Source organism: Leptodactylus fuscus, chromosome 2 (assembly GCF_031893055.1).
Source record: "Leptodactylus fuscus isolate aLepFus1 chromosome 2, aLepFus1.hap2, whole genome shotgun sequence".
NCBI classification, from domain to species: Eukaryota; Metazoa; Chordata; class Amphibia; order Anura; family Leptodactylidae; genus Leptodactylus; species Leptodactylus fuscus.
The window spans coordinates 129471901-129496843 of record NC_134266.1 but is presented as its reverse complement, the minus strand read 5'-3'; the positions used below and the strand labels follow the sequence as shown (position 1 = coordinate 129496843).

The 24943-nt window shown below is 42.5% G+C and overlaps 1 protein-coding gene across 1 annotated transcript; it reads left to right on the top strand.

Annotated features, from left to right (window-relative positions):
• On the top strand, positions 1 to 23967 carry RHBDL2 (rhomboid like 2). The gene is made up of 8 exons (XM_075262745.1): positions 1 to 76; positions 4009 to 4220; positions 10544 to 10692; positions 18031 to 18143; positions 20003 to 20103; positions 21603 to 21663; positions 23165 to 23226; positions 23737 to 23967. The coding sequence occupies exons 2-8, from the start codon at positions 4023 to 4025 to the stop codon at positions 23914 to 23916; spliced, it is 864 nt and encodes a 287-aa protein (XP_075118846.1). The 5' UTR covers positions 1 to 76; positions 4009 to 4022; the 3' UTR covers positions 23917 to 23967.
• Positions 23968 to 24943: the final 976 nt, after the last annotated feature.

Sequence of the window (24943 nt, the reverse complement as noted above, 5' to 3'; positions counted from 1 at the left end):
ATAGAAGTACTTGGAACACACCCTCTAATTCAGTCAAAGATTCCGGAGAGAGCAGAAGACATCGGAGCACAAGCAGGTAAGATACACTTACATTTCTTTGATGTACATTCCCTCCTAAGACGTATTGTATTTTTTGCTTTAGTTTTTAGTCATATCCGCATTTCCAAGAACCATGACTAAAGTCTGAACTGTCATTTCTATATTAGGCTTGTTTTGGCTGTGATAGAGTTGTCAGTGTATTTAAATATCTCCCGGATTTCAGTTTTTTACTTTTCCTTCCTTCTGGAGAAGAAACTTTAGCTCAAAAATCCTTGCAGTGTAGTGGCATTTTTACTGCAAAATGCTGTATAAGGCTAAAGCCCCACTTTGCGGAAACGCAGTTTTATTTGTTGCAATTTTTGCTGTAGATTTTTGAGACAAAGCCAATAATGGCTACAAAAGGAATGGGAAATATATAAGAAGTTCTTATGCTTCTTCCTTTTGCTCAATCCACTCCTGGCTTTGGCTCAAAAAAACTGCAACAAAATCTGCAACAAAAACAGATTTGTTTCTGCAACATGGGGCCTTAGCCTAAGAAACAGTGCTAAGTGAAAAAAATCTAAAGTGTATAAATGCATTATGAATTTCCAATTTGCCAGTCAAATTGTTTACTATCTGTGTTTTCTTAATAGCAGCAACTCTGAAATATTACAGGGCCTCTGACAATGGGATTGTTGCCATGTGCCACATCTGTGGCTTTAAATACATAATACCTGCTCCATGTAATACTTCAGCCAATGAGGATTACTGTATAGTAATCTAGTCCATACAATAATCCTCTGATATACAATACAGTATAAATTTTATAAGAGGTATACTATATGAAGTATTAAAGAAACAGCAAAAAGTATGGCTGCATTAAGTTTTCCTGTACAGCAATGCTGGCACATAGAGATTACTTACTGTATCCTAACAGAAGATCAGTACAGGCAGTAGTTATTTCTGTTTCTGCCAGTTACTTTTTTCCACTGGTTATGTTGGAAGCTGTTTCTAAACCACTAAAGTATAAATAAACTTAAAAGTCATATCTTCAAGGCAGTTTTCAGACATTAGTACCTCCTTGTTATTCCTAAAGCTTCAGATGTTGCAGCCCTGAAACGGAGCTTCTGACTGTACTGTATTTCAACAAAAAACTTAGAAATTTAGTTTCAGCTATAGGTTCAAGTTAGAGATTAGAAAATCCACTTAAATGTGCTATAAATCCAAACAGATTGAATCAACTATCAGATTCATTTAGTTCAGATAAATTTGGTCTGGGTCAAAAGTACCAAATAGCCCGAAAAAATCTTGTATGACACTCTGAGGTCTCCTAGGACTGTATCCAATTTATAAGCTCTTTAATGCCAAGGCAAGCATTAGTAATGTCAAAGTGACAGCCATATATATGTACTGTATATAGGCAAACGGGTGCCAATTGGTGGAAACAAGCAGCCTGTTTAAAAACACATTGAACTGTCTGATTTTTTAAAATGCCTTTTAAGGGAAATCTAACACGTCTCACAAGCATATTTGACTATCACCAATGAGACTGTTGGTGCACTGGGGGCGGGCCTTCAGCCCCGAGAGCGCTGCTGTTACTGCTGAAGTTCAATGAATTATGTCATAGCAATGGGAATATCAACCCACACAGCACATGGTGGCGCAGGCAAGAGATGGTAGAGGTCTTTTTGGCAAGAGTAGTGCTCCAGGAAGCTGAAGGCCACCGCAGTGCACTACCTCATATCAACTACCTGCATAACAAGTAGAAGTTGTTATTCTCCAAATCTACAAAAGTGACATATGTAAATGTATGTTTATCGCTGCAATGTGCTCTGTAATATGGTGTGACAGTGGAATGTGCCTGGGGAACTTGCAGAGTTCCTTTAAAATAAAGATGTGATCCTTCTCTGTCTTCTGAAATGTAAAATAGAGACTTTCATTCTGGACTATTTATGTAGGACAAATCCCAAAAGTGTTACATCAGCTAAAATATACAACATTTTGGAAATTCAGAACAAATTCAATTTGTGGTGATTTGATTTTCTCATCTTTAGTTCCAGAATCAGTGGTTCCCTTTACCATATAGGCTGATATCATGTAAAGCCCAACATTCACACCCAATATGTATCTAGCCTACTCCCAAATGAATAAAGTGTCAACTATATCTGCTGTTGCAGAGACAAATAAAAATTGTAGGAACAGGCCCAGCAATGTGAGGCATTGGCAACCATGGCATGTACAGACAGATGCGGAGTATGGGCTGATACAAGATTGTCAGCAATGATACAGTAGTTAACATATACGAGCCACTTATTCTGTATATACAGTATGATAGAACCATGGCTGTTTATTATACATTCTAATGGGAAAACACAAATGGTATAATAAAATGTCATCAGGTTAAGTAATACTGTACTGCTTGGGTTTATATAATTATTTCTTTATCCTAACTTTAGTGTATATCATGTGTAAAATATTCTAAAGTTATATATAATTTTTTTGCACTTTTATTAGAATTGGTAGCTTCATGTGTATTTTTTGGTGTAATATAGAAATGTTTCATTACTTTATGAGGCTATTGTATTTGGTTAATATGATGGCTGCATACAGAGTTGTAGCTAGGCACTTCCTCGCCCAGGGCAAATGTGCCATTTCACACTCCTATCTCGCTTTTATGTTTGAAACTTATCACTGTATTTCATCCTGAGGCAGGGGTTGTGTACGATAAAGAGCAGTCTGCCCCCTCCCCAATGCATTACTACTAATACTAGTTTATGTAATTCTGCCAGAAATTTGCATATGAAGAATATGTTGATTTACATGAAAATAGGGCTCCAAAGCTGAATATTAAAGGTATATTTTGAAAACAGAGAATCACCTCTATAATGTACTGGGATTGTGTATAACAAATTTACTTCTGACAGACTCATATTTAATTTGTATAGTGTATTTACATATGATACAATGTGATATATTTCACATATATGGTATATGACAAGTCACAAATAATTTAGAGTTCCTGGTGTGGAACAGTGGCCGAGCAACCTCCTGATCTCAATGTGATAAAAGCTCCCTTATAAAAGCAGCAATGAATGTTTGCACATGCATTAAAATTGAAAGCAAAAAAGTTCCAGAAACTGTACACCCAGGGCTGTTTTAACACTTTGCAAAGTTACAATGCAGTCCAATCCAGTTCAAAAGTTTCCTAAGTAGCCCCTGACTTGCACAAATTATAATGCTCACTTAGTGGCCCTCGCATACTATAATGCTTCCCTAGTGGCCCCATACAATATAATGTCCCCCTCCAGTTACCACCACAGTTTATTGTCCCCCTCCAGCAGCATAATGTCCTCATCCAAGCACACCACAATATATCGCTCTCCAGCTATCCACAGAGTTTAATGTCTCTGTCCAGCTACGCACACAGCATAACATCTCCATCCACCTGTCCCCAAAAGCATAATGTGCACCCACAGTATAATGTCCCCTTGCAGCTGCCCTGACAGGTTAATGTCCTCCTCCAGCTTCCCCCAGTTCAATGTCCCCTGCAGTTGCCCCCGTTTAACGACCCCCCCCACCAGCTGACTCACAATATAAAGCCCCCTTGCAGTTGCCCCCATAATATTATATCCCTCTCATAGCCCCCAAAAAAACCAAAACACTAATACTCACCTTTCCTTGCTTCTCTGCTGTTCTGGTCCCAAGTGTGATATAAGTGATGTCATCACATCTTGCCTGCAGCTTCAGGGGGAGGGAGGGGATGAATGGTAAAGCAGGGAGGGGAAGCTCCTTGAATCATCATTGTATGAGATGACGAGTTGAAGTTTGCGGAGCCCGTTACAGCAGAACAGCAAATACAGGTCTGTCCCCCTGTCCCAAGGGGGCTCTGCAAGATGCTTTCCTATAGTGAGGATTTAGTGTCACATTTTAAAACTTATCTAAAGACTTTTTCTTTTAAATATACTCTTTAACATATATTTCATATTATAGAAACAATAAATAACATGGAACTTGAACGAATGGCAGGTTGGGAAGATGAAACTGAAGAATCTGCGAAAGATCCTCCCCCTACAACTTGTTGGGAAAAATTCCATACTACAATTTCAAACTGGATGCTGCCACCCAACCACAGAATATCGTATATGGAGAGAGCAAACTGTTTACCACCTCCTATTTTTATTATATCCATCAGCATCATTGAGGTATGGTTTAATGCAATGCGTTACAATATACTGTTTATATATACAGGCATGCATTTCACAGGTATATATGTGAATGATTAAAAGTGTGATCTTATTAGACACTTATCCCGGTGTCCATTGTTTTAAAACTGAAAGCAGAAGGTGAAAAAGCTTTGCGTGCAGGAATTTCATCTGCCAATTTCATGTGGACATGGCAAAAGAGTCTCCTATTTCAAGATTTATGTCATCATCTATCTCACTAAAATGACATCACTTCTGGTTGCCATGGCTACATACAGTCATGGCCATAAGTGTTGGCACCCTGAAAATTTTTCCAGAAAATTACTGTATATACTCAAGTACAAGCCGACCCTAATATAAGCCGAGGCCCCTAATTTTACCACAAAAACTGGGAAAACTTATTGACTCGAGTATAAGCCTAGGGGGGGAATGCAGCAGCTACTGGAAAAATTTAAAAATTAAAATGGTTGAAGTTTTTGGGTGCAGTAGTTTCTGGGTGCTGGGGAAGGGGAGCGGGTGTTTTGGTTGTCTGTCTGCCCCTTCCCTGAGCTTGAGGACTGAGTATTTTTTCCCCCACTTGCAATTCAGCCTGGCTGAATATAGGGCATCTGCAGCGCTCCTATTAACTCCTTCCCGACGGAACAGTAGCACTGCAGATATCCTATATTCAGTAGACCGGGCACTTTCAGACACAGGGATACCTAATGTGTTTGTGTTTCACAGTCATTTTCTACTTTTATATGTATTCTAGGGAAAGGAGGGATTTAGGACTTTTATTTACTTTATTTTTTTATTATATTTTTTTTTAAAGCTTCTTTTTTTTCACTATTTTATGGGAGATTCTATACATTATTATTGTGGCTGGTCATAGACGCCCCTCCTCAAGGGGGGCTTTTTCAGCACAATAACTGTATAACTGACGCGAAATCCGCTGTCAAAAACCTCCCCTGTGCTCACGTGTGAACGAGCCCTTAGTTTTTGGGTCAGATGGGGACACATACCAATAATAAAAAATTACAATAAGCAAGCAGTGGTAGAGATTGAAGATGGAAAACAAGATCAGATCTAGGGCCCACCAGTGGAATGGTTCAGTGTGTCAGACTGAAGGTCTTAAGGCCCACACAACAGCTTCCTGTTAATAACCTACACCATGGCTACATCACTAAAATCTTACATATGTGCTGACTATCTGGCATTACTGAGTATTTTCCTAGTATACTCATCCCATCCCCTAGAGTACTGTTTAGGTCCATGACCAGTTCATACATGGTACTGTATGGTGGATGACATAGCCATGAAGCACTACATGTATGTAGTGCAAGATTACAGTGAGTGAGTTGTGATGCAAACATAGGACACAGGGCTGACTGAATTTTGAGCTTTGAGTCCCACCGCCCCACAATATAATGCTCCACATGGTATATAATGCTCCATAGTGCCTTCCACTCTATAAAATGCTCCCCTCCCAACAGTGGCCACACATGGTATATAATGTTCCACACAGTATAATATGCTTCCCAGAGCCCCAACACGGTATAATACCCTTTAGTGGTCCCACACAGTATTATTTACTCCCCAGCAGCCCCACACAATATAATATGCCCCACACAGAATAAAAGGCTCCCCACAGTGCCCCCACTATAATTCTCCACAGTGCCCTCACACAGTATAATATTCCTTTCAGAGTCTGCTCCCCACTACTTTATAATGCTCCACAGTGGCCACCACACAGTATTACATACTGCCCACAGCCCCCCCCCCCATTATAATGCTTTACAGTGCTCCCACACAGTATAATAGGCTCCCCACATGCTCCCCTCAGTATAAACCTCTACAATTGCCCCCAAAAATATACAACGTAATATGCCCTTTATGGCCCTGTGCTGACTGATATGGTGATATTACTAAAAATAAATGCAATAAAGGCAGCTCATACACCTCCAAAATCAATTAATACAAGGTAGGTCAACAGCTACATTAACATCCCTGGTATCCGTGGAGAACTATATTGAATCCAAAAATATTCAAAAAACTGGCTTTTTATTGTTAGTTCAATTTGTTTACAAAAACCTATAGAGCTTTTTAGGAAATATCTTCCTTTTGTTTGGATATTTGTGGTGAAAGAAAAAAAAAGACTAATTGTATCCATGTAAGCAAACCTCTATGACGTCTACGTCCACATACTACCTTTATATGGTAATCTGCTACAATTATTCACCTATAAACACAAGAGAAATCACAACGAAAACAGAATAGGATTACCATGATACATTAAACACTGACACGAGTGCAGCCAATTCCAATTAAAGGTGATTCCATTATATTGTATGTTCCCTTATAAACCCAATTAACATTAATCTAGTAGAACCTAGTCATTTTCATAAATCCTTCATCTTTGTACAGTCATGATTCAGAATATGTGACTGGGCCCATTGAGGGGGGTGAGAACGTAAAATATACGGTAGCCTATCCCTATGGCTCAGTGACAGGCTCAGTCATTCCCAACTTTCTATTTGTCAGGATTTTAGGCTAGATGTGTCAGAAAAGTTTACAGTAGGTGTGATAACTTGAAGTCTTAAAAAAATAAAAATAAAAATCCTACAGTAAGATTGGCAATGATATAGTGATATCCTATATATGTATTCAGATTAATAGGACTTGCTATCTCTTCCTAATTACATGTGTGATAAATTGGGTGTTAAGGAATTCAAATCACATTCATATTCAGAAGACTACTCCACAAAGCTGCAAAATCTATACCAGGGAATCCATCTACTTTAAGGATAATGTCCCTGGGTACATTCACAGTTTTAGGCAGTCCCAGAGCTTAGTGAATACTGTTCATGTGAAGCAGTGAAGGGTTGGCCTCAGGAAGCAGAGCGGAGAACAGGATTGTAACAGTCTCCCTCAGAGTAGTTAGCATTTCTGGCACTCCCTTGATGCAGATGTTGGCTCTCCTAGACCTATTTTCCAGATCCTCCAATTTAAGATCAATGGCCTCAATTTTTGGGCATAATCATCGAGGTGGGTCTTGTCTTCTTCCAGGGCATTGGCAACCTCATCCAGTCTATCCTCTACCTCCGAGATCCTGGATCCAAGATCCTGAATTTGTTTGGTGAAATAAGCCACTGCCTTAGAGAGTTCAGTGAGGAGAGACCACCTTCTCAGGTGTATGGAGTCTTACAAAAAGCCCTTTTAGCTCCACTGGGGGATTTTGAGAAGAATATGCAAATCTTTTTTCCAAGATGTAAATAGTGAAACATTGCCTCTGTTTGCTGCCCTCTTGGTGAAGCTCCCTTGAACATCATGCCCGACTTCCCAACAAGACTTTGCTGCAACGATGTGGGATTTTGCCAACTCAGTATTCCAGCTGTGGACAGCGCTGTTTCGATCTGATTGGATCTCTTCAGCACAACCTAGGGAAAACTGACTTGGCAGAGGTGAGAGATTTCTAGACCACCTGAGAAGGTGGTCTCTCCTAAAGGAGTGACATTATCCCCATAACCTGGTCTAGAAGTCTCTCAACTCTGCCAAGTCAGTTTTCCCTAGGCTGTGCTGAAGAGATCCAATCAGATCGAAACAGCGCTGTCCACAGCTGGGATACTGACTTGGCAAAATCCTGCATCATTGCAGCAAGGGGTTGTTGGGAAGTCGGGCATGATGTTCAAGGGAGCTTCCCCTAGAGGGCAGCAAACAGAGGCACTGTTTCCCTATTTACATCTTTGGAAACAGATTTGCATATTCTTCCCAGAGATCAGTGAAACAGAGTTGCTTAATTTTTGCAAAGAGAGCAGTGAGATCTAAGCCTGTAACTTCAGCGTCCACCATATGTTCTTGATCAGAGGTAGAAGTGAGGTAGTGCTACCATGAAAAGAGCTTCCTCCGGGTGAGGCCAAAGGGCAGGGTCATCTAAAGAGTTCATGTAGAGTATGCCAAGTGGTTGGGTCTTTCTGAGTTTATGGGTTTTTGGCTTCTGGAGAACATGTAGACATCTTGTAGCAAAATCAGATGGCAGGGTAGTATAGAGGACAGAGTGAAGCCATTGGCGCAAGTGGGGTAGCTGTGACAGAGAGCTGAGGAGAGGCTGCAGCAAAGACTAATGTGGCAAGGCCACAGGCACCAGCAGACTTGCCGGGTCAGGACAGTAAAAGCAGAAGGGGATCTGAAGGTCAGCAGTAAGGGGGACCTGGGTGGAAACCCCTAAATATGGCGAAATAGGAGAAGAATACTGGAGCTAGTGCAATGTGCATCTGGTCCACTTCAGCACCAGACCACAGCCCCCTGGTCTAATATTATTAAATGGGGTCTGGATATATGTGACTGTGCCCTTATAAAAACCATGCCTCCTAAAAGGGCACTACCACATTTGCTGCAAATTGCCATTCACGAATCACCGAGTGAGGGACTCTCTCAGGATGATATCTCTGCAGCTGCTGTACCATTATGGCAAATGTGGAGTAATAAGTATGGTGGGTAGTCAGAAACTGCATTATACAGTGGAGACCCAGAGGCAATACCTGCAGTCCGTGCCTGCACTGATCGTGGGTATTACCCTCCTGACGCCTCGGTGAGAGCTGACTGAAGCGTCATTTTCCCAGTGGCATATGGGTGATAAAAGGTAAGTTTCATTAGGGCCAGACAAAAATCCTACTGTAAAGAATCTAGGGAGGAGGTCCTGATCAATAATGGGCAGTTGCTTGGGTACCTTTATGATATTCCATACTAGTTTATAAACTGTTGACATCAAAACTTACAGGATACAGCCAGACAGTAAATCTTTTGACATATTTTGCACAGACAATCAGGTGTTTCTGTTTAGAGATGTAAGATTTTTCTAATCTAGATAAATAGGTACAGGTAACAAACTATGATCCGAGAGGTCTCTTTGGTGGATTCTCTAGCATGATCAGATATTGTTTTGGAAGAAATTTAATTTCTTTCATATTGATTACCACCTTATCCAGACACGTCCTTAGACACTCATGACCTTCCAGCCACAAAAATGGTGGGATCAAGATTAACCTTCTAATAAGTAGACTTATCAGACAGGTGTGTGATAATCTCAGAGGTACATGCTCTTATCTATTATCACTATGGCGCTGTCCAGGTCAGCCCGTTTAATAATATCTGTATTATATTGTAAAGTGTCCAAGGATCATTGCTCCTCAATGGTAAGGTTCCTTTTATGTGGTGGCCTAGTTTAATTCCATAGACAATCTTACCAATTTCTTTTTGTGTAATGAGATGTAGATCCTAAGTGGTATGAAAGCCAATAGGTCTCAGACCAAAATGTACCAATGGCAGTGGACTATGTGACATGTTTGGGATCATTACTTTCTCACTACCCTCAAGTTTAATAAAATGGGCTTTGAGTTAAACTGTGCGATTACGGAGATTAATGTATTCATGTTTCTTCAAGTCAGATACCACCTTATATGTTTTTGCGCTGGACACCTATATGCAATGCTGTTCATTATTTTTCTGACAATTTACAACTAATCTTGTTATGATCTGGGATAATATGATAATACTCAATGTTATTTTATTAGATTTGTTCTAAACACATTTTTGATGAAGGAGCTCCAGGACGGAAGCGTCTAATCCATGGATTTTTTATTATGGCATTATATACAATTCAATATCATTCAAGTTATTTTGCTTGGATCTTAATTTTGATTCAAGAAGTACATCTAGAACCCCCCAGATTGTAAGGTCCAATAGTTGACTATTATTGTGTTATTGTCCGTTGTAGTTCTGTCAGAGTCACTTCAGATGGTAAGAACAGTTGATACAATTGCTGTACATGGCAGAAATTCCATCTCTATACCTTGGCCAAAGACTACATGATTTGTTGGTATAACTAAGGTATTAACTTCACGATTGTATAACCGTTAGCCACTGCATGTGTGCAAGGTTTCAGCCATGCTGAATACTTCATCAAGTTTATTGACCTAGGTTGCCCTAAGACCATTGTGCTACGCTTTCTTTTGCTTTTTCCAGTAACATTAGCATCGGAGAGTTTTATTTTTCAAAACCTAAGTCATGAAGTCATGGGGAGGGGGGGTGGCCCATCAGATTTATTTATTTTTTTGTCCCAAAACCAGCATAATTGATACCAGAAACCTATGCCAGATATGACCTGCACCTGCAACTGAACGTGCCAGTTTCCATTAATCTATCCCATTGTTTTTGCCAAGATGTGCTCTAACAAATAATTCAATTCAACTGGAAATGTTCAGAATAGGTCAAATCAAGTTTTATTTTATTGTCATGTCCAATTAATAAGTCTGAATAAAATGTTCTGTTTGTTTCCTTTGACCCAGTTGGGTATTTTTATTTACTATGCTGTATGGATGCCACAGAAGCAATGGATCACTCTGGATACTGGTATCGCTAAAAGTCCATTCATATACCGACCCGATAAGCGAGAGGAAGCTTGGAGATTTGTATCTTACATGTTGGTTCATGCAGGGTAAGAAACAAAGCTTAAAGGCTTTGCCTCTAATGTGTGAGAATATGTACTTTAAAGTTTTATTAACCCAAGGGGGTCGATACCAGTCAGCCAGAAATACATAAAGATATACCCTGGCGGACACAAGCTTATAAGGTTACAGAAGGTATGATACAGTACAGTAAGATTAAAAGATTAGAAACAAAAACAGTCCTTAGGCACATGGCACTTCTGCAGCCAGCGCATGATATCCATAAGGCAAGAGATCACAGTCCCATAGTGTCCATGGTAGGGGCACATGCAGCTCCACCACATAACATATAGCAATAAAGAGAGTTTTTACTCCATAACAGTATAAAAGTATGTAAGAATCCGTCATAGTCCATAATCAGATGAGAGTTACATCATATTCCTCATAATCCATAAATCCATGATCAGAGTCCTTAAGCACATGGCTTCTTAGTCCCCGCCCTTCCCCCCCCCCCCCCAGCAAGGATGGAGGGGGCCACACACACAGCCGACTTGCTCACATCGTGTGTCCAGATGCAGGGTCAGAGAGAGAAGAACCTGAAAATATTTACTTTCTGTGAATTAGTTCTCTGGAATTAGAATGAATGCGCACAGGGATTCCCACAACTACCATTCATACAAAAACATGGTTATACAAGATCTATGTCCCTGAGGGAACATGTTACAAAATCATTGGAACAAATGAAGATTTGCATTGGTTGATTCTTCTTATGAGGTGGGAGAATTTGTTGCACACTGTTAAAGGGGGTTTTACAGCAGCAAAACTGCTATTGAAGGTATTAATAGTCATGTAGGGTCCTTCACACTCAACAAAACGGTTCCACACAGTATAATGGTTCCCATTGGCCCACACACAGTAAAATGGTTTCCAGGGGCCTCAAACAGAATTATGGTCCCCAGCACCCCACACACAACATAATGGTTTCTAGTATTCTCACATAGTATAATGCTCTACTGACTTCCATGTCAGCAGTGCATACTAATGAACCGAGCACTGCAGTCACTTGCAGCTTGCCCCAATTCTACCCGCACATTGTGCTGGCAGCAATGTATAGGCAGAAGTGGCATAAACAGCAAGTAGTAGTGGCATCTGCATCATTAGTATTCACTGAAACTGACATCCATATATACCAGGGATTTGCACCCTTTGACATTCCAGGTGCCAATTCCCAGAATGCCCATTCAAATCTATGGATAACTCCTAGAGGAGAAAAGCAACTATACATGCTGGGAGTTGTAGTTCCACAACAGCTGGAGTGCCAAAGTTTGGCTGACCCTGGTGTATATTAATGAAGTGGCATTCATTCATTGCATTGTAGAAGTCTCTAATGGAAAGGATACCTTTTCATTTGTGCTGTGACCATCCCCTGATTCCAGTACCAACAGGACTGGTCTGATGGCAGCCCAGTCAGTCATGATTCTAGTTTAGCCCCATTCACTTGAAGGGTCCATTCACACGGAGGATAATGGTGAGGAATTTGGTGTGGAAGCCTCCCATTGATTTCAATGCGATCCTTTTTCTGCAGATCACATGTCCAGTTTTATTGGATACAGTTCATACAGGACAACTTAAAACAGCTTACGTCTGCAAAAAAGTAAAGGTGACATAAACCATCCTTAATTTCAGGTGCACATAAACATTTCAAGGAACTCCTCACCAGTGCAGTTGGTTCGGTTTAAAGAGGACCTTTCACCATATCCGGGCACATGCAGTGTTATATACTGCCGGAAAGCTTTCCCGATCTGTGCCTGGTGTGAAGAGCTTACGGTCCGGTACCGTAGCTCTTCTATAGTCAGAAGGGCGTTTCTGACCATTAGCCAGGAACGTCCTTCTGCCTCGCGGCGCCTATCGCGCTGTGCTGTGAGAGCCGGGAGGAACGCCCCCTCCCTCTCCTGATAATACTCGTCTATGGACGAGCTGTGTGAGCAGAGGGAGGGGGCATTCCTCCCCGCTCCACAGCACAGCGCGATAGGCGCCGCGAGGCAGAAGGACGTCTCTGGCTAATGGTCAGAAACGCCCTTCTGACCATAGAAGAGCTACGGTACCGGGCCGTAAGCTCTTCACATCGGGCACAGATCGGGAAAGCCGACAGTGCGCTGAATTCAGCGCACTGTCAGCTTTCCGGCAGTATATAACACTGCATGTGCCCAAAAGTGGTGAAAGGTCCTCTTTAAGGTTGTCCTCCGCATAGTGCAGCGTCCCTAGCAGCCGAACAAGCTCTGTTCCAGGAGACAACCACACCATACTATTAGGATCCATTCACACGGAGTAAATATGCGCTCATTTTGGCAAAATACACGTTTAAAGAATACCCATGTAAAAATAAGGGCCCATTCACACAAAGTAAACGCGTTTATTTTGGCAAAATACACATGTAAAAAATACACGTGTAAAAATGAGACTCCCATTGACTTCAATGACATTTTACACGTGTATTTTGACGTGTATTTCGACGTGGTTTTTTTTACACGTGTAAAAATATATCATTGAAGTCAATGGGAGTCTTATTTTTACACGTGTATTTTGCCAAAATAAATGCGCGTTTACTCCGTGTGAATGGGCCCTTATTTACACTGTTCTCTGGCAGCTTTATCTTCATTAATGGCTGCACATGTCTGGGGCACCAAGTGCAGGTTAGTAACACCAGGACTGGAGTATAGGAGTGGACCTGCAGTAACTCCCAAATCCCAGACCTCCACTCCCGCCACTACCTCATTGATACCAGCCAACAGTGGCAGATACCTGCCACCCACAATCTTACCCTCTGCCTGCTTACACTTAGTATATTAATATTTAGGATATAGATCTGGACATGACAGGACATGTGAACACAAAGCGTGCTTGACAAGTCTCTGTAGGTTTACAGACGCTTTAAAAAAATCTGTCTGTTTTTCCTTTAGTCTATTATCTCTGGCAGATGACATATAAATTTAGAAGCAGGTTTGGCGTTGTTTGTGACGTACACCATTACTGTGGAGATATCACACCTGCTGACATGTCTGTGTTTGTAAATACATGCATTTCTCATGAAATCACAATTCTGGAACATCTCAATATTCATAAATGTCTGAGAGGAATTGCTAAGCAATGCATAACATATGAGTTCTAATAAGATTCTTAAAACTGTTCTATTACAGGGAATACAAGTATTTACTAAAACAGACATGTCACGAGAGTGAAGAGATTCTATTTAAAGTGGTTTATCAGGACTTTTAAATAATAACCTATCCTTAGAATATTTCATCAATTTAAAACCTATGGGGATCTGGCACCTGGAACAGCACAGATCCGCTGTACAGGCCATGTGGCATCATGACCCATTCAAGTGAATAGGCTGAGCTGTGATACAAGAACAACCACTTTTAATATTAATGGCGCTGTGCTTTGGTAAGTATTAAAGATTCTGCAGCACTCACCTGAACACAGCAGTCGCTTCCAACAGCTGATTGGGCTGGAGTCTTGTGACAGGCTACTGCTGATCTTTAACTGATGACCTAGCCTAAGGATAGGTCTTCAGTTGTTTAGCCCAGAAAATCCTTTTAAGTGCAAACAGAAGACTGAAGGCACAAATACAAAGGTGCTTTATTAGCATGACCGAAGAAAAACATTTGGTGTTGCCAAAGCAAAGAATGGTTGGGGGGTGGGAGAAGGGGGTGGGTGTGGGTTGAGGGTTCGTATGTCCTTGGGGTCTCGTCCTTGTTTGGAACGTGTGGGTGTGGATATGGGTGGGAGGGTGATGGGGGGGGCTTAAAGGTCTTTGGGTGGTGGGTGGGGTGTTTAATAGTCTTTGGGGTCTCATCTTCCTCTTGTTTGGTGACAGCTGGACACATATTGGGCAGCGATCTCCACAGTGGACTCCTCTTCTCCCAGTAGGATGTAGAGTTTCCTCTTCTCGTCTGCAGATGTGAAGTCTGGGATGTGGGCAGAGAGTTTTTGGTAGTAGATGGCCCTAATAGCTGAGTATTTGGTGCAGTGTAGCAAGAAGTGGGCCTCGTCTTCTAGGGCCCCTTGGTCACAGTGTTGGCACAGTCTGTTTTTCCGTGGTTTGTAGGGCTGCTTGTGCCGCCCTGTTTCAAACTCTAGATTGTGGGCGCTCAGTCTGTACAGGCTCAGGGTCTGTGTGTTTGGGGTGGGGTATTTTCTCCAGGTAGGTGGCCATGGTGTAGTCCCTTTGCAGAGATTGGTATACGTTGAGTTTCTTATTTATTTCGTATCTCCATTCTTCGATGTACTGCTCTTTGTTTGCCTCTGTGGTTGCCTTTATTTGAGCCTTGGTCATCATCTGTTGGTGGTTTTTTTTTTGGTGGTTGACTGTTGTTTGGTTGGGGGGTGTCGGGTTTGTTTCGAGTTGTGTGGCTTAGCTATGCTTGATGGTGGTAGGAGTCAGGGTTGCTGCTTTGAATGTGCGCCTGGAATATTAGTGCCCTCTTCTGTATGGTGAGCCATAGTGGGAGCCTGCCTAGCTCCGCCCTGCAGGCCATGTTGGAGGTGCTGCGGTGGACATGGAGCATGTACTTGCAGAACTCAAAATGGAAGGTCTCTGTAGGGCTAGAGTCCCATTTTGGCTGATCTGGGTAGGTGGCTGGGCCCCAGATTTCACTGCCGTAGAGAAGGATCTGGGCGATGACTGTATCGAAGATTTTTAGCCAGACCCTCACCAGTGGTTCGAGGTGGTACAGCCGTCTTCTGATGGCATAGAAGGTTCTGCAGGCTTTTACTTTTAGGGTTTCTATTGCTGCTTTGAAGCTTCCTGATTGGTTGAGCTCCAGCCCCAGGTAGGTGTAGCTGTTGGTTTTCTCCAGTGTGGAGCCGTTCAGTGTGAATTGTGGGGTGGGGGCTTTGTTGTGGCCCTTCTTTGGAATACCATGATTTTGGTTTTCTTGTGGTTGATGGGTAGGGCCCATGTTGTGCTGAATTTTTCCAGCACTGATAGGCTGTCTTGGAGATCTTTCTTGGTGGGGGACAGAAGTAGGAGGCCATCAGCGTATAGCAGGAACTTCACCTTACAGTCGTTCAGGGTGGGGCCTGGTGTTGGTGAGGCCGCCAGAGCTGCAGCCAGTTCATTGATGTAGATGTTGAAGAGCGTTGGGCTCAGGCTACAGCCCTGTCTGACCCCTCAGGCCTTCTGGAAATATGCTGTCCATTTTCCGTCCACCTTCTCACTGCACTGGTTTCTGGTGTAGGAGCTCTTGATGACATCATACGTTTTCCCTCCTATTCCGCTCTCTAGGAATTTTAGGAGTAGGCCCGGGTGCCACACTGAGTCAAATGCCTTCTTAAAGTCAACAAAGCAGGCGAATATTTTGCCTCTTCTGGTGTTGTGGACGTGGGTCTTAATGAGGCTGTGCAGGGAGTAGATATGATCTGTGGTGCGGTGGTTTGGCATGAACCCTGCTTGGCTCTTGCTGAGGACCTTGCTGTTGTGTGAAGAAGGTGAGGATTCTGTTATTGAGGATGCTGTTGAACAGTTTCCCTAGTGTGCTGCTGACGCAGATCCCTCTGTAGTTGTTGGAGTTGTATTGGTCTCCATTCTTGTATATGGGGGTTATGAGGCCATTGTTCCAGTGTTGGGGGAAGTGTCCTGCATTGAGAATGAGGGTGAAAAGTTTTGCCAGTGCAGCATGTATTGCTGGAGGGCTGTGTTTGATCATCTCTGGTAGGATGCCATTGGGACCACTGGCCTTTCTGCTTTTCATCAGGGCAATTCTTTCTTGTATGTCTTTTATGGTGATTGGTGAGTCCAGAGGGTTCTGGAAGTCCTTGATGACTTTCTCCATATCCCTTAGTTTTGTGGTTATCTGTTGCTGTTCTAGGGTTAGGTCTTCTTCAGGGATGTTTTTGTAAAGACCTCTGAAGTAGTTGAGCCAGATGTTGCCGTTTCGGATGTAGAGGGAGTTTTTCTTGGGCTTTGTGCCCATGTGTGCCAGGTCTCCCAGAATGAGCTGCCTTGGAGGGAGTTCTCGAGTTGCTCTATTTTGTGGGAGAGGTACCTTTGTTTCTTCTCTATGAGGATGCCTTTGTATCGCTTGCGCAGATTGTCGTAGGCTTCCCTCGCCTCCTTGTTGTTGTGGTCTCTGTGTTTTTGGTTGGAGGCTGTCTTTAGGGAGTGGTGTAATGCTCTGCAGTCGCTGTCAAACCATTTGTGGGAATGTTTGTTTGTTTGTTTGCCTTATGGGTTTGGTTCGTTTCAGGCCTGCTAGTTCTGCTGTGGTCTGCAGGATGTACTTGATATCCTTTACAGCTCTGGTGACTCCCTGTTGGTCTGGCTGATAGGTGTTTGTATGTAATTTTGTGAGCAGTGTCTTGATTTCGGGTCGGTTGGCTGCGTTGGTGTATTCCATGGCCTGGTGCTTGGCCCTTTTGAAGTGTCTTGGTAGGTTGTAGAGGCCAGTCTGTTGGTGTTCCTGTGTTGGTGCTTTGTCTCTGGATCTCATGTAGAGCAGGATCTGGTTGTGGTCTGATAGATGAGAGTTGGGAGCGATTGTGAAGTCTTCAATGTCTGTTGGGTCTGCGTCTGTAATGGCATAGTCCACCACGCTGTTGGCCACTTGGAAGTTTAGTGTGAAGCATCCTATGGACTCGCCTCTGATATGTCCATTCATTATGTATAGTCCTAGGCTCCGGCACATGTTCAGCAGTTGTTTCCCGCTCTTGCTGGCTGTTTCTTCTTATCTGTGTGAGCTCTGGGTGGAGGATCCGCTTCCATCGGTATGTGGTTTATATCTATTTCTGTGCCTGTCCTTGTATTGAGGTCTCCGCATATGAGTATTCTGCCTTTGGGTTGGACTTGGGCAGCTTCCCTTTGTAGGACCTCGTAGGTGTCAGGGTTATGGTAGGGGGACCCTGGTGGGGGGATGTATACTGCACAGAGATAGATGTCTTTCTGGTTGGTTCCGTGTTTGGTAGCTTTTACGTGTTCTTTGAGCTCCTCCTTAAACCATATTGGTATGCCTCCTGAGTGGCGGCCTAGTTTGGTGGACTTACTTTTCTGGGCGGGCACAGAGAATTCCTTGTAGCCCGTGGGTGTTAGGGACTCGTCCTCTGCCCGGGTCCATGTCTCTAGGAGGATTTGGATGTCTATATTTTTATTCTGTCTATGAAGTCTAGATCTTTTGGTTTAGATCCAAAAGCTGAGGCATTCACTGTGGGGCAACTGGGACTCCATAGCTGGCCATGAGGTTAGAGCAAAAAAGCTGGTTTGTTGCTGCAGAGCCCTTGGCCCGTACTAAGCTACAGGGATTTATGCTTCTCTACGGGAATGAACAAGTCATCACATTCATATAGAGCCAATTCATATATATATAATTATTTATTTTTATTTTCCACAGAGTACAACATATTATTGGAAACCTATTTCTCCAGCTTTTCCTTGGAATCCCATTGGAGATGGTCCATAAAGGACATCGTGTTGGATTAGTTTACATTGCAGGAGTCATTGGAGGTCAGTGTTATTGCAAGTGTTAATCTGTAAACTCAAATATGTATTTATTACATAAAATAGTTCTAAATTATTTTAATGAAACTTTAAACAAAAAAATGTATGTCTAGTATCTATGCAAAATATTTCAACTGGTTAGTAACCGACCAATAGGCATATAGTCTAAATGACACAGTGTAGGAAAAGGGCCCTATTACAACTTATGCAATAGGTCCTAAGAGCTTCTGATCAGAGGATTGCACCACACACTCAATACTGTTCTCTGTCATCAGCCATTTTTACAGGGCAGCACTCATGGGACCTATATTAGCTAATAAAATCTCACAGGTCCTTTATAGCCTCGCTGACATACAGCATTATCAGAGGATTACACCCCTCTAGACTATTGTTCTCCATTATCAGAGTACATCACTCACATGACTCTTATTAACCAATAGAAGGGCCTTAACACGCAGCTCCTCAACTCTTAGGGTGAATTCACACTGAGTAAACGCTAGCTTATTCTGAACGTAAAACACGTTCAGAATAAGCGGCGTCTAAAGCAGCTCCATTCATTTCTATGGGAGCGGGGATACGAGCGCTCCCCATAGAAATGAATGGGCTGCTTCTTTCACTCCGTGCAGTCCCATTGAAGTGAATGGGGAGTGCCGGCGTGTACGCTCCGGCATGAGCAGAGCTTGCCGTATACGCCGGCACTCCCCATTCACTTCAATGGGACTGCACGGAGTGAAAGAAGCAGCCCATTCATTTCTATGGGGAGCGCTCGTATCCCGGCTCCCATAGAAATGAATGGAGCTGCTTTAGACGCCGCTTATTCTGAACGTGTTTTACGTTCAGAATAAGCTAGCGTTTACTCAGTGTGAATTCACCCTTAGAGTAACTTCACATGCGAGTTTTTTGTAATTTGACGCGGAGGCCACCTCAGATTCCGGTCCGAAAAACGGCTAGCCGCTGGACACCGCTCTGGATTAGGCCCAAATGAATGGGCCTAGTCGGGAGGTGTCGGGAGGCGGACGTCCACGGCTGAATGAGCTGAAGAAAGGGCAGGATGCTGCTTTTTTCCCGCGAGCGGGAACAAACCACTTGCGAAAAAAGGAATTGACTGGCTCCCATTGGATTTCAATGGGAGGCGTTTTTTTTAGCTGGATTCTGACAGGGATTCCGCATCAAAATTCCGCCCAAAAAACCCCGTGTGAACCTGGCCTAATAGTCTCACTGACAGCATTCTCTGTTATCTCTCATTTCCAGGGGACAGCACTCATGCAACCCCTATACACTTGCTCCTTGTTGCTCTCTGTTATCAGAGGATTGTATCCAGAGGAGACAGACAAATAGAATTACTTCAGGTCATTACACCATGGAGGTTGTCGCCATAATATTGCGCTTTTTCCTTTTTATCTGGCAGTAGCAAGGCATGCACTTATGGGAAGTACAGTAGAGCGATTGTCTATACCAACCAATCAGATTAGTACTTTTGTTTTCAAAGGAGCCTTGGACAGATGACATCTGACAGCAGATTGGTTGCTATGGGCAACTGCAATATTTGACTTTTCTACCACTTTAGGTAAACCATTCTCCATGACATGTTATGCTATTTTAGCACATATTAAAGTTTTCAGTCACAACTCTTGAAGAAGGATGACGGCTGCCGGACACTTTCTCTAGTATTATATATTTTCCACAACTTGAGTTCATTTATTTTGGCAGTTGCACTTCCATATTCCAGAGAGCGGAGCTCAATCCTTCTGCTTCTGTGGTGCTCAGTCAAATAGAAAGCTTTAATATTCAGAAGAGTGCCCTGATTATTATAATGTAAAGACTGATATAAATGGATTCATGAAGATTTCTGTTTTCATAACTAGGGTCTCTGGCTAGTTCTATCTTTGATCCATACCTTGCTCTAGTAGGGGCCTCCGGGGGAGTCTATGCCTTAATTGGAGGTTACTTTATGAATGTTATAGTGGTAAGTTGGTTTCTTATTGTTTAGTAACTTTTCAGCTGATATTACGTAGCTATTAGGGCTTGTTCACACGGGGCAAGAGGGGCCGGATTATGACGACGAATCCACCTCAGCACCGGCCCCCTCACAATAGAGGTCTATGTAGATCGCTGGCGTCCTTTTTTCCGTGAGCGGTTTGTTCCCGCTCACGGAAAAAAGATGCGAGCTGCCCTTTCTCCAGGCGGATTCTGCGGCTGATTCAGCCATGGCATCCACCTCCCGACGGCACCCCATTCATTTGGGCCTACTACGGAGCGGGAAGTCGCAACTTTCAGAAGCCGCGACAGTCGCGGCAGGCACATTTTGGTCCTATTCTGATGCGGCTTCCCGCGTCAAAATCAGGACCACAATACGCCACCCCTAGCTCCGTGTGCACTAGCCCTTATACTAACAACCTGACTAAGTTGCCATTTGCCATTTGTTGAGAGTGTTGTTTCTTTGTGCATAATATTTTCTATAGTTCTTTATTACCATCTAAGACCCGGTTCACATCTGTGTTCAGTATTCCATTCAGGAAGTCTGCTTGGGGATCCCCGAACGGAAACCTATACACATTAAAAATGCAGTTAAATAAGAAACCACACAGACTGCATAGGCTATAATGGGATTGGTGTGATTTCTGCTCGGTGTCTGCACAAAACATGCACAGATGTGAACTGGGGGTAAGCTGAGGTTTAGTAAAACTGTCCTACAAGTAAATAGATACTTGCAAATGCAGTACTATATACTTACTTTTGAAATGTTGTCATACAGTATCTACTCAAAAAGAATTTTGTAACCTGAACCAATAAGGACAGTAAATGTGACACTTTTGAGATGTTATGAAAGTGCATAGCCTACAATATGTGCAAAATGTACCATTTCATTCTAATATGTGTGCCATTTTACTGTACTGATGAATATGTTCATGAATAGTAAAAGGATGTAACATGTTTAGCAAATCGCATAACATTTTGATCGCCACGTGCTCCATTTTGATGAATTTGAAGTTATTACAAATTACAATCAATGAACACTGTCCGTAAATGTCCCCCGCGCCAGCATGCTGTCTCAAATAGCACTCAGAATGAAATGCATGGCATGTGACAAATGTATTATGTGTTTTTGGTTGCTTTGTGCTTACCTTGACAGTTTTGGAAAGTGTTGCAAGAAAGAGGCTTGGCTAAAAGGATAATAAAATGTGCCAATAACTTGCCTAGTTTTAATTTTGCTGACTATTAAGCGTCATAGGGTGCATGAATTTACCAAACGCTCCCCAGCGTACCCCAATTTTAGAAAGAAAGTTCTGGAGACATATTCCTTAGCTACACTGATAACTATCAGAACACCGCTTTCATTTTTAATTCTGCACCAGGCCATTGTCACCTGTGTTTTATGGAGAATGTTTGTGATTGGTGATATTAAATGTAACAAAATGCTGAAGATGCAGGCAACACAGAAACACGTTTTGTTTCTTTCCACAGAATTTTAAAGATATGGTGCCCTTATTTGGAATTTTTCGAATATTTTCAATTGTTTTAATAGGTAAGTGCTTATATAGAACAACTGGTCTGACTAGAGGCTGTTTTCTATTTTCTCTCTCTGCTTACATACCATAAGTTTCAGATTTATGATAAGGGTCAAGGTAGATTCATGATAAGCTTCATACAGCAACAGCTTATACTTTTTCTAGGACTGAATGCTAGGTCAGCATCCTGTTAATCGCATCACAAATGACTGCAAAACAGTTTACACTTTATTCAGAAGTGTTTGCTCCTTTCTGTACTGGAAATGAGAGCACTTGTGGTGGCCTCATACTCATATGCACAACATCCAAAACTAGTACGCAGATTGGGGTGCAAACAATAGAGAACAGGTTGACTTTGTCATGACTTCAGATGGGTTTTACACTACTTCAGATTCCCTTTAGTTGGAGTCGATGAACATATCTGTGACTATGAGGCAAAGCAGTGGCGTAATTAGGAACGGCGGGGCCCCGTGGCGAACTTTTGACATGCCCCCCCCCCCCAACCGACGCCAAAGACTTTGACCGACCCCCCCTCCTCCACATTCCTGTGCACTCTATTATGTCCCTTAGTGGCCCCTGCACACAGTATTATGTCCCACTGTGGACACCTATAAACAATTATTATACTCTGGGGTCTTTTCAAACCCCAGAGTATAATAGAGACCCGGGAATAAAAACATAAAAAAAACTACTGTTTCTTACCTGTCCCCCGACTCCTATGCTGTCGGCCTCCGCTGCTGTCCTTCTTCAATGACGTCGGACGTCATATGACCCGGGACGCAGGCCGGGTTCATGTGATGTCAGAGACATCAGACAACTTGGAAGGAGGCCTGGCAGGATCGTGGAGAGGTAAGTAAGGGAGCGTTCACACTACCGTCTGTGTCCGACAGGTAGTGTCCACTCCTAGTGTCCGCTCAAAATCTGTCACGGACATTAGGAGCGGACATGTAGGGTTTTTCTGTCCGCTTGAGAAGTCGGACATCTTCACTTGCGGACAGGGAAGGACTGGCACGGAGTGCAAAAGAACGCACCCGATGCCCATTGAAATGAATGACAGGTGTCACGGACACAGCTAGTGTCCGTGCCAGATTTTGAGCGGACAATAGGAGCGGACACTACCTGTCAGACACCGACGGTAGTGTGAACGCTTCTTAACAGTGTTTTTTATGTTTCTTACCTCTCCCGGACCTCCGATCATTACACTCGAGGGTCTGTGGGGCCCGCGGTGTCATTTACCGATCCCGGCCCAGCCAGGATCGGTAAGTAAATAGGGCCCGTAACGGCCTGTTAAAAAATAAAATGTCCCGGGCCCTGTGGCAGCCGCTACCACGGTAGTTACGCCACTGAGCAAAGGCAAAATGCAGCCAACACTGCTCAAAATAAGTAGTGACTTACGTACAGCTGTATATCCACTGTAAATGTAACTGTATATGCATAAGTGGTCATCAGGATCAGAGGAAGCATTGAGATTGTATGACTTTTTGTGTGCCGTTTGACAACATCCTCTTTGTTGTATAGTTGGGACTGATGTTGGATTTGCCCTGTACAGAAGATATATTTCTAAGGTGGCTGGTCCACAGGTGAGAGTATATATATATTTGTACTATATTAGCCAGTAGATATAAAAGTTAAAAACATACAGTCTTCAGTAGTAGAAACCTTTTAATGTCTATTTGTCACCATCTTTTCAGTTAGGTTTGGATTCCTGAAGACTCTCAAATTTTATCAAAGTTATCCTAAACATCAAAACCAAAATATTCTAATGTTAATCCCTTGATCAGGAAAAATTAACCATTTTTTTTTTCATATGCTTGGCCTGTAGAAACCTATAAATAAATCACAGGTTATGTTTAGTTAGTTTTTTACCATCCACACATCTCCGGACCTAGCCAATAAATGTGGTGATTGTGCTATTTTTTAATGTGTGTTTAAAGATAAGATTTTTTTTTTTATATTGTTAGTAAAACTAAAGCTAAATATGAAAAAAATACATGTCATAATGCTTTGGAGGGTACAATGTTGTACTTATAGGCTATGATTGAAACAATAGCTTGGCATTAACGGTTTATTTTCTTGGCTTTCAAATTTAGGTTTCATTTGTGGCTCACTTTGCCGGAGGGCTTGCAGGGATGACTATAGGCTACGTAGTTTTCAGCTGCTTTGACCAAAACTTGATAAAGGACCCAAGGTTCTGGATTTGCATTGCTGCCTATGTTGCGTTCTTGGTTTTTGCCGTATTCTTCAACATATTCTTGTCTCCAGTGCCCTAACTCTTATCACATACCAGTAGAAGACTAAAGTATGTTTAATCCTCAACAACGCCAGGCCAAAATGTAAAAAAGGGCCTGCACTATGTGCTATTTACACAAACACAGTCCAGTCATATTAATGTGACCACCGCCTACTTTTGATGTCAACGTTAAATAACCATGCACAGAACTCACGTGTCATCAGTCATCTGGGTGCACTCATCATTGTGGAAAGCATGATGGATCAACACAAGTATGCATCCATCCTTGCGGACCATGTTCACCTCTACATGCAAAATGTTTTTCCTTAGGATGATGGCATCTACCAGCAGGACAATGCAACGTGTCATAAAGCTTGCAGTGTACATGCGTGATTCGAGGAGCACCAGGATGAGTTTACCGTACTCCCTTGGCCAGCAAATTCCCCGGACTTGAACCCAATCAGGTTGGGACCACCTCGATCAGGTTGTTCATGCCATGGATGCTCAACCACGTAACCTAGCGCAGCTGGCTACGGCACTGGAGTCGGCATGGCTCAACATCCCAGTGAACATCATCACAACATCCCCTCTCTTCCTGCACATCCCGCAGCGGTCCACTGTGCATAGGGGGTTATTCTGGATTTTGACAGGTGGTCACATTAATGTGACTGGACTGTGTATTAGTTCCTTTATATGTTGGAAAGGGTCATTTGGCTCCAAATCCAAATATTACCTCTGGACTTCTATTACTATGCCTCTGTCAACTATGGATATCCCAAAATTATTGTGCTAATAAAATTTTAAGCCAGAATTTGGATGGATAAAACCAAAAAATTAAATTTGAAGAAACATTAACGTGATTACTAACCAGCAAACCATACTTTAAACTGACTGGAAAGTAGATGCCTTACTTTTAAGAACTTTCTCAAGAATAATTTATACCTCATTGTCACGTTTACATGGAGACAAAATCTTTTCATTTTATGAAGTATAGAAAAGACTGTTCCGTCTCGTTGAACATCCATGAAGTGCCTTGTTATGACATATACTTGATCAGTGCTTCTTGA

Excerpts from the sequence above, each read along its gene's own strand:
- RHBDL2 (XM_075262745.1), top strand. The coding sequence starts at position 4,023 with ATGGAACTTGAACGAATGGCAGGTTGGGAAGATGAAACTGAAGAATCT. Across the intron at positions 4,221-10,543 it reads TATCCATCAGCATCATTGAG|TTGGGTATTTTTATTTACTA; the intron begins GTATGGTTTAAT and ends CCTTTGACCCAG. Across the intron at positions 10,693-18,030 it reads TACATGTTGGTTCATGCAGG|AGTACAACATATTATTGGAA; the intron begins GTAAGAAACAAA and ends TATTTTCCACAG.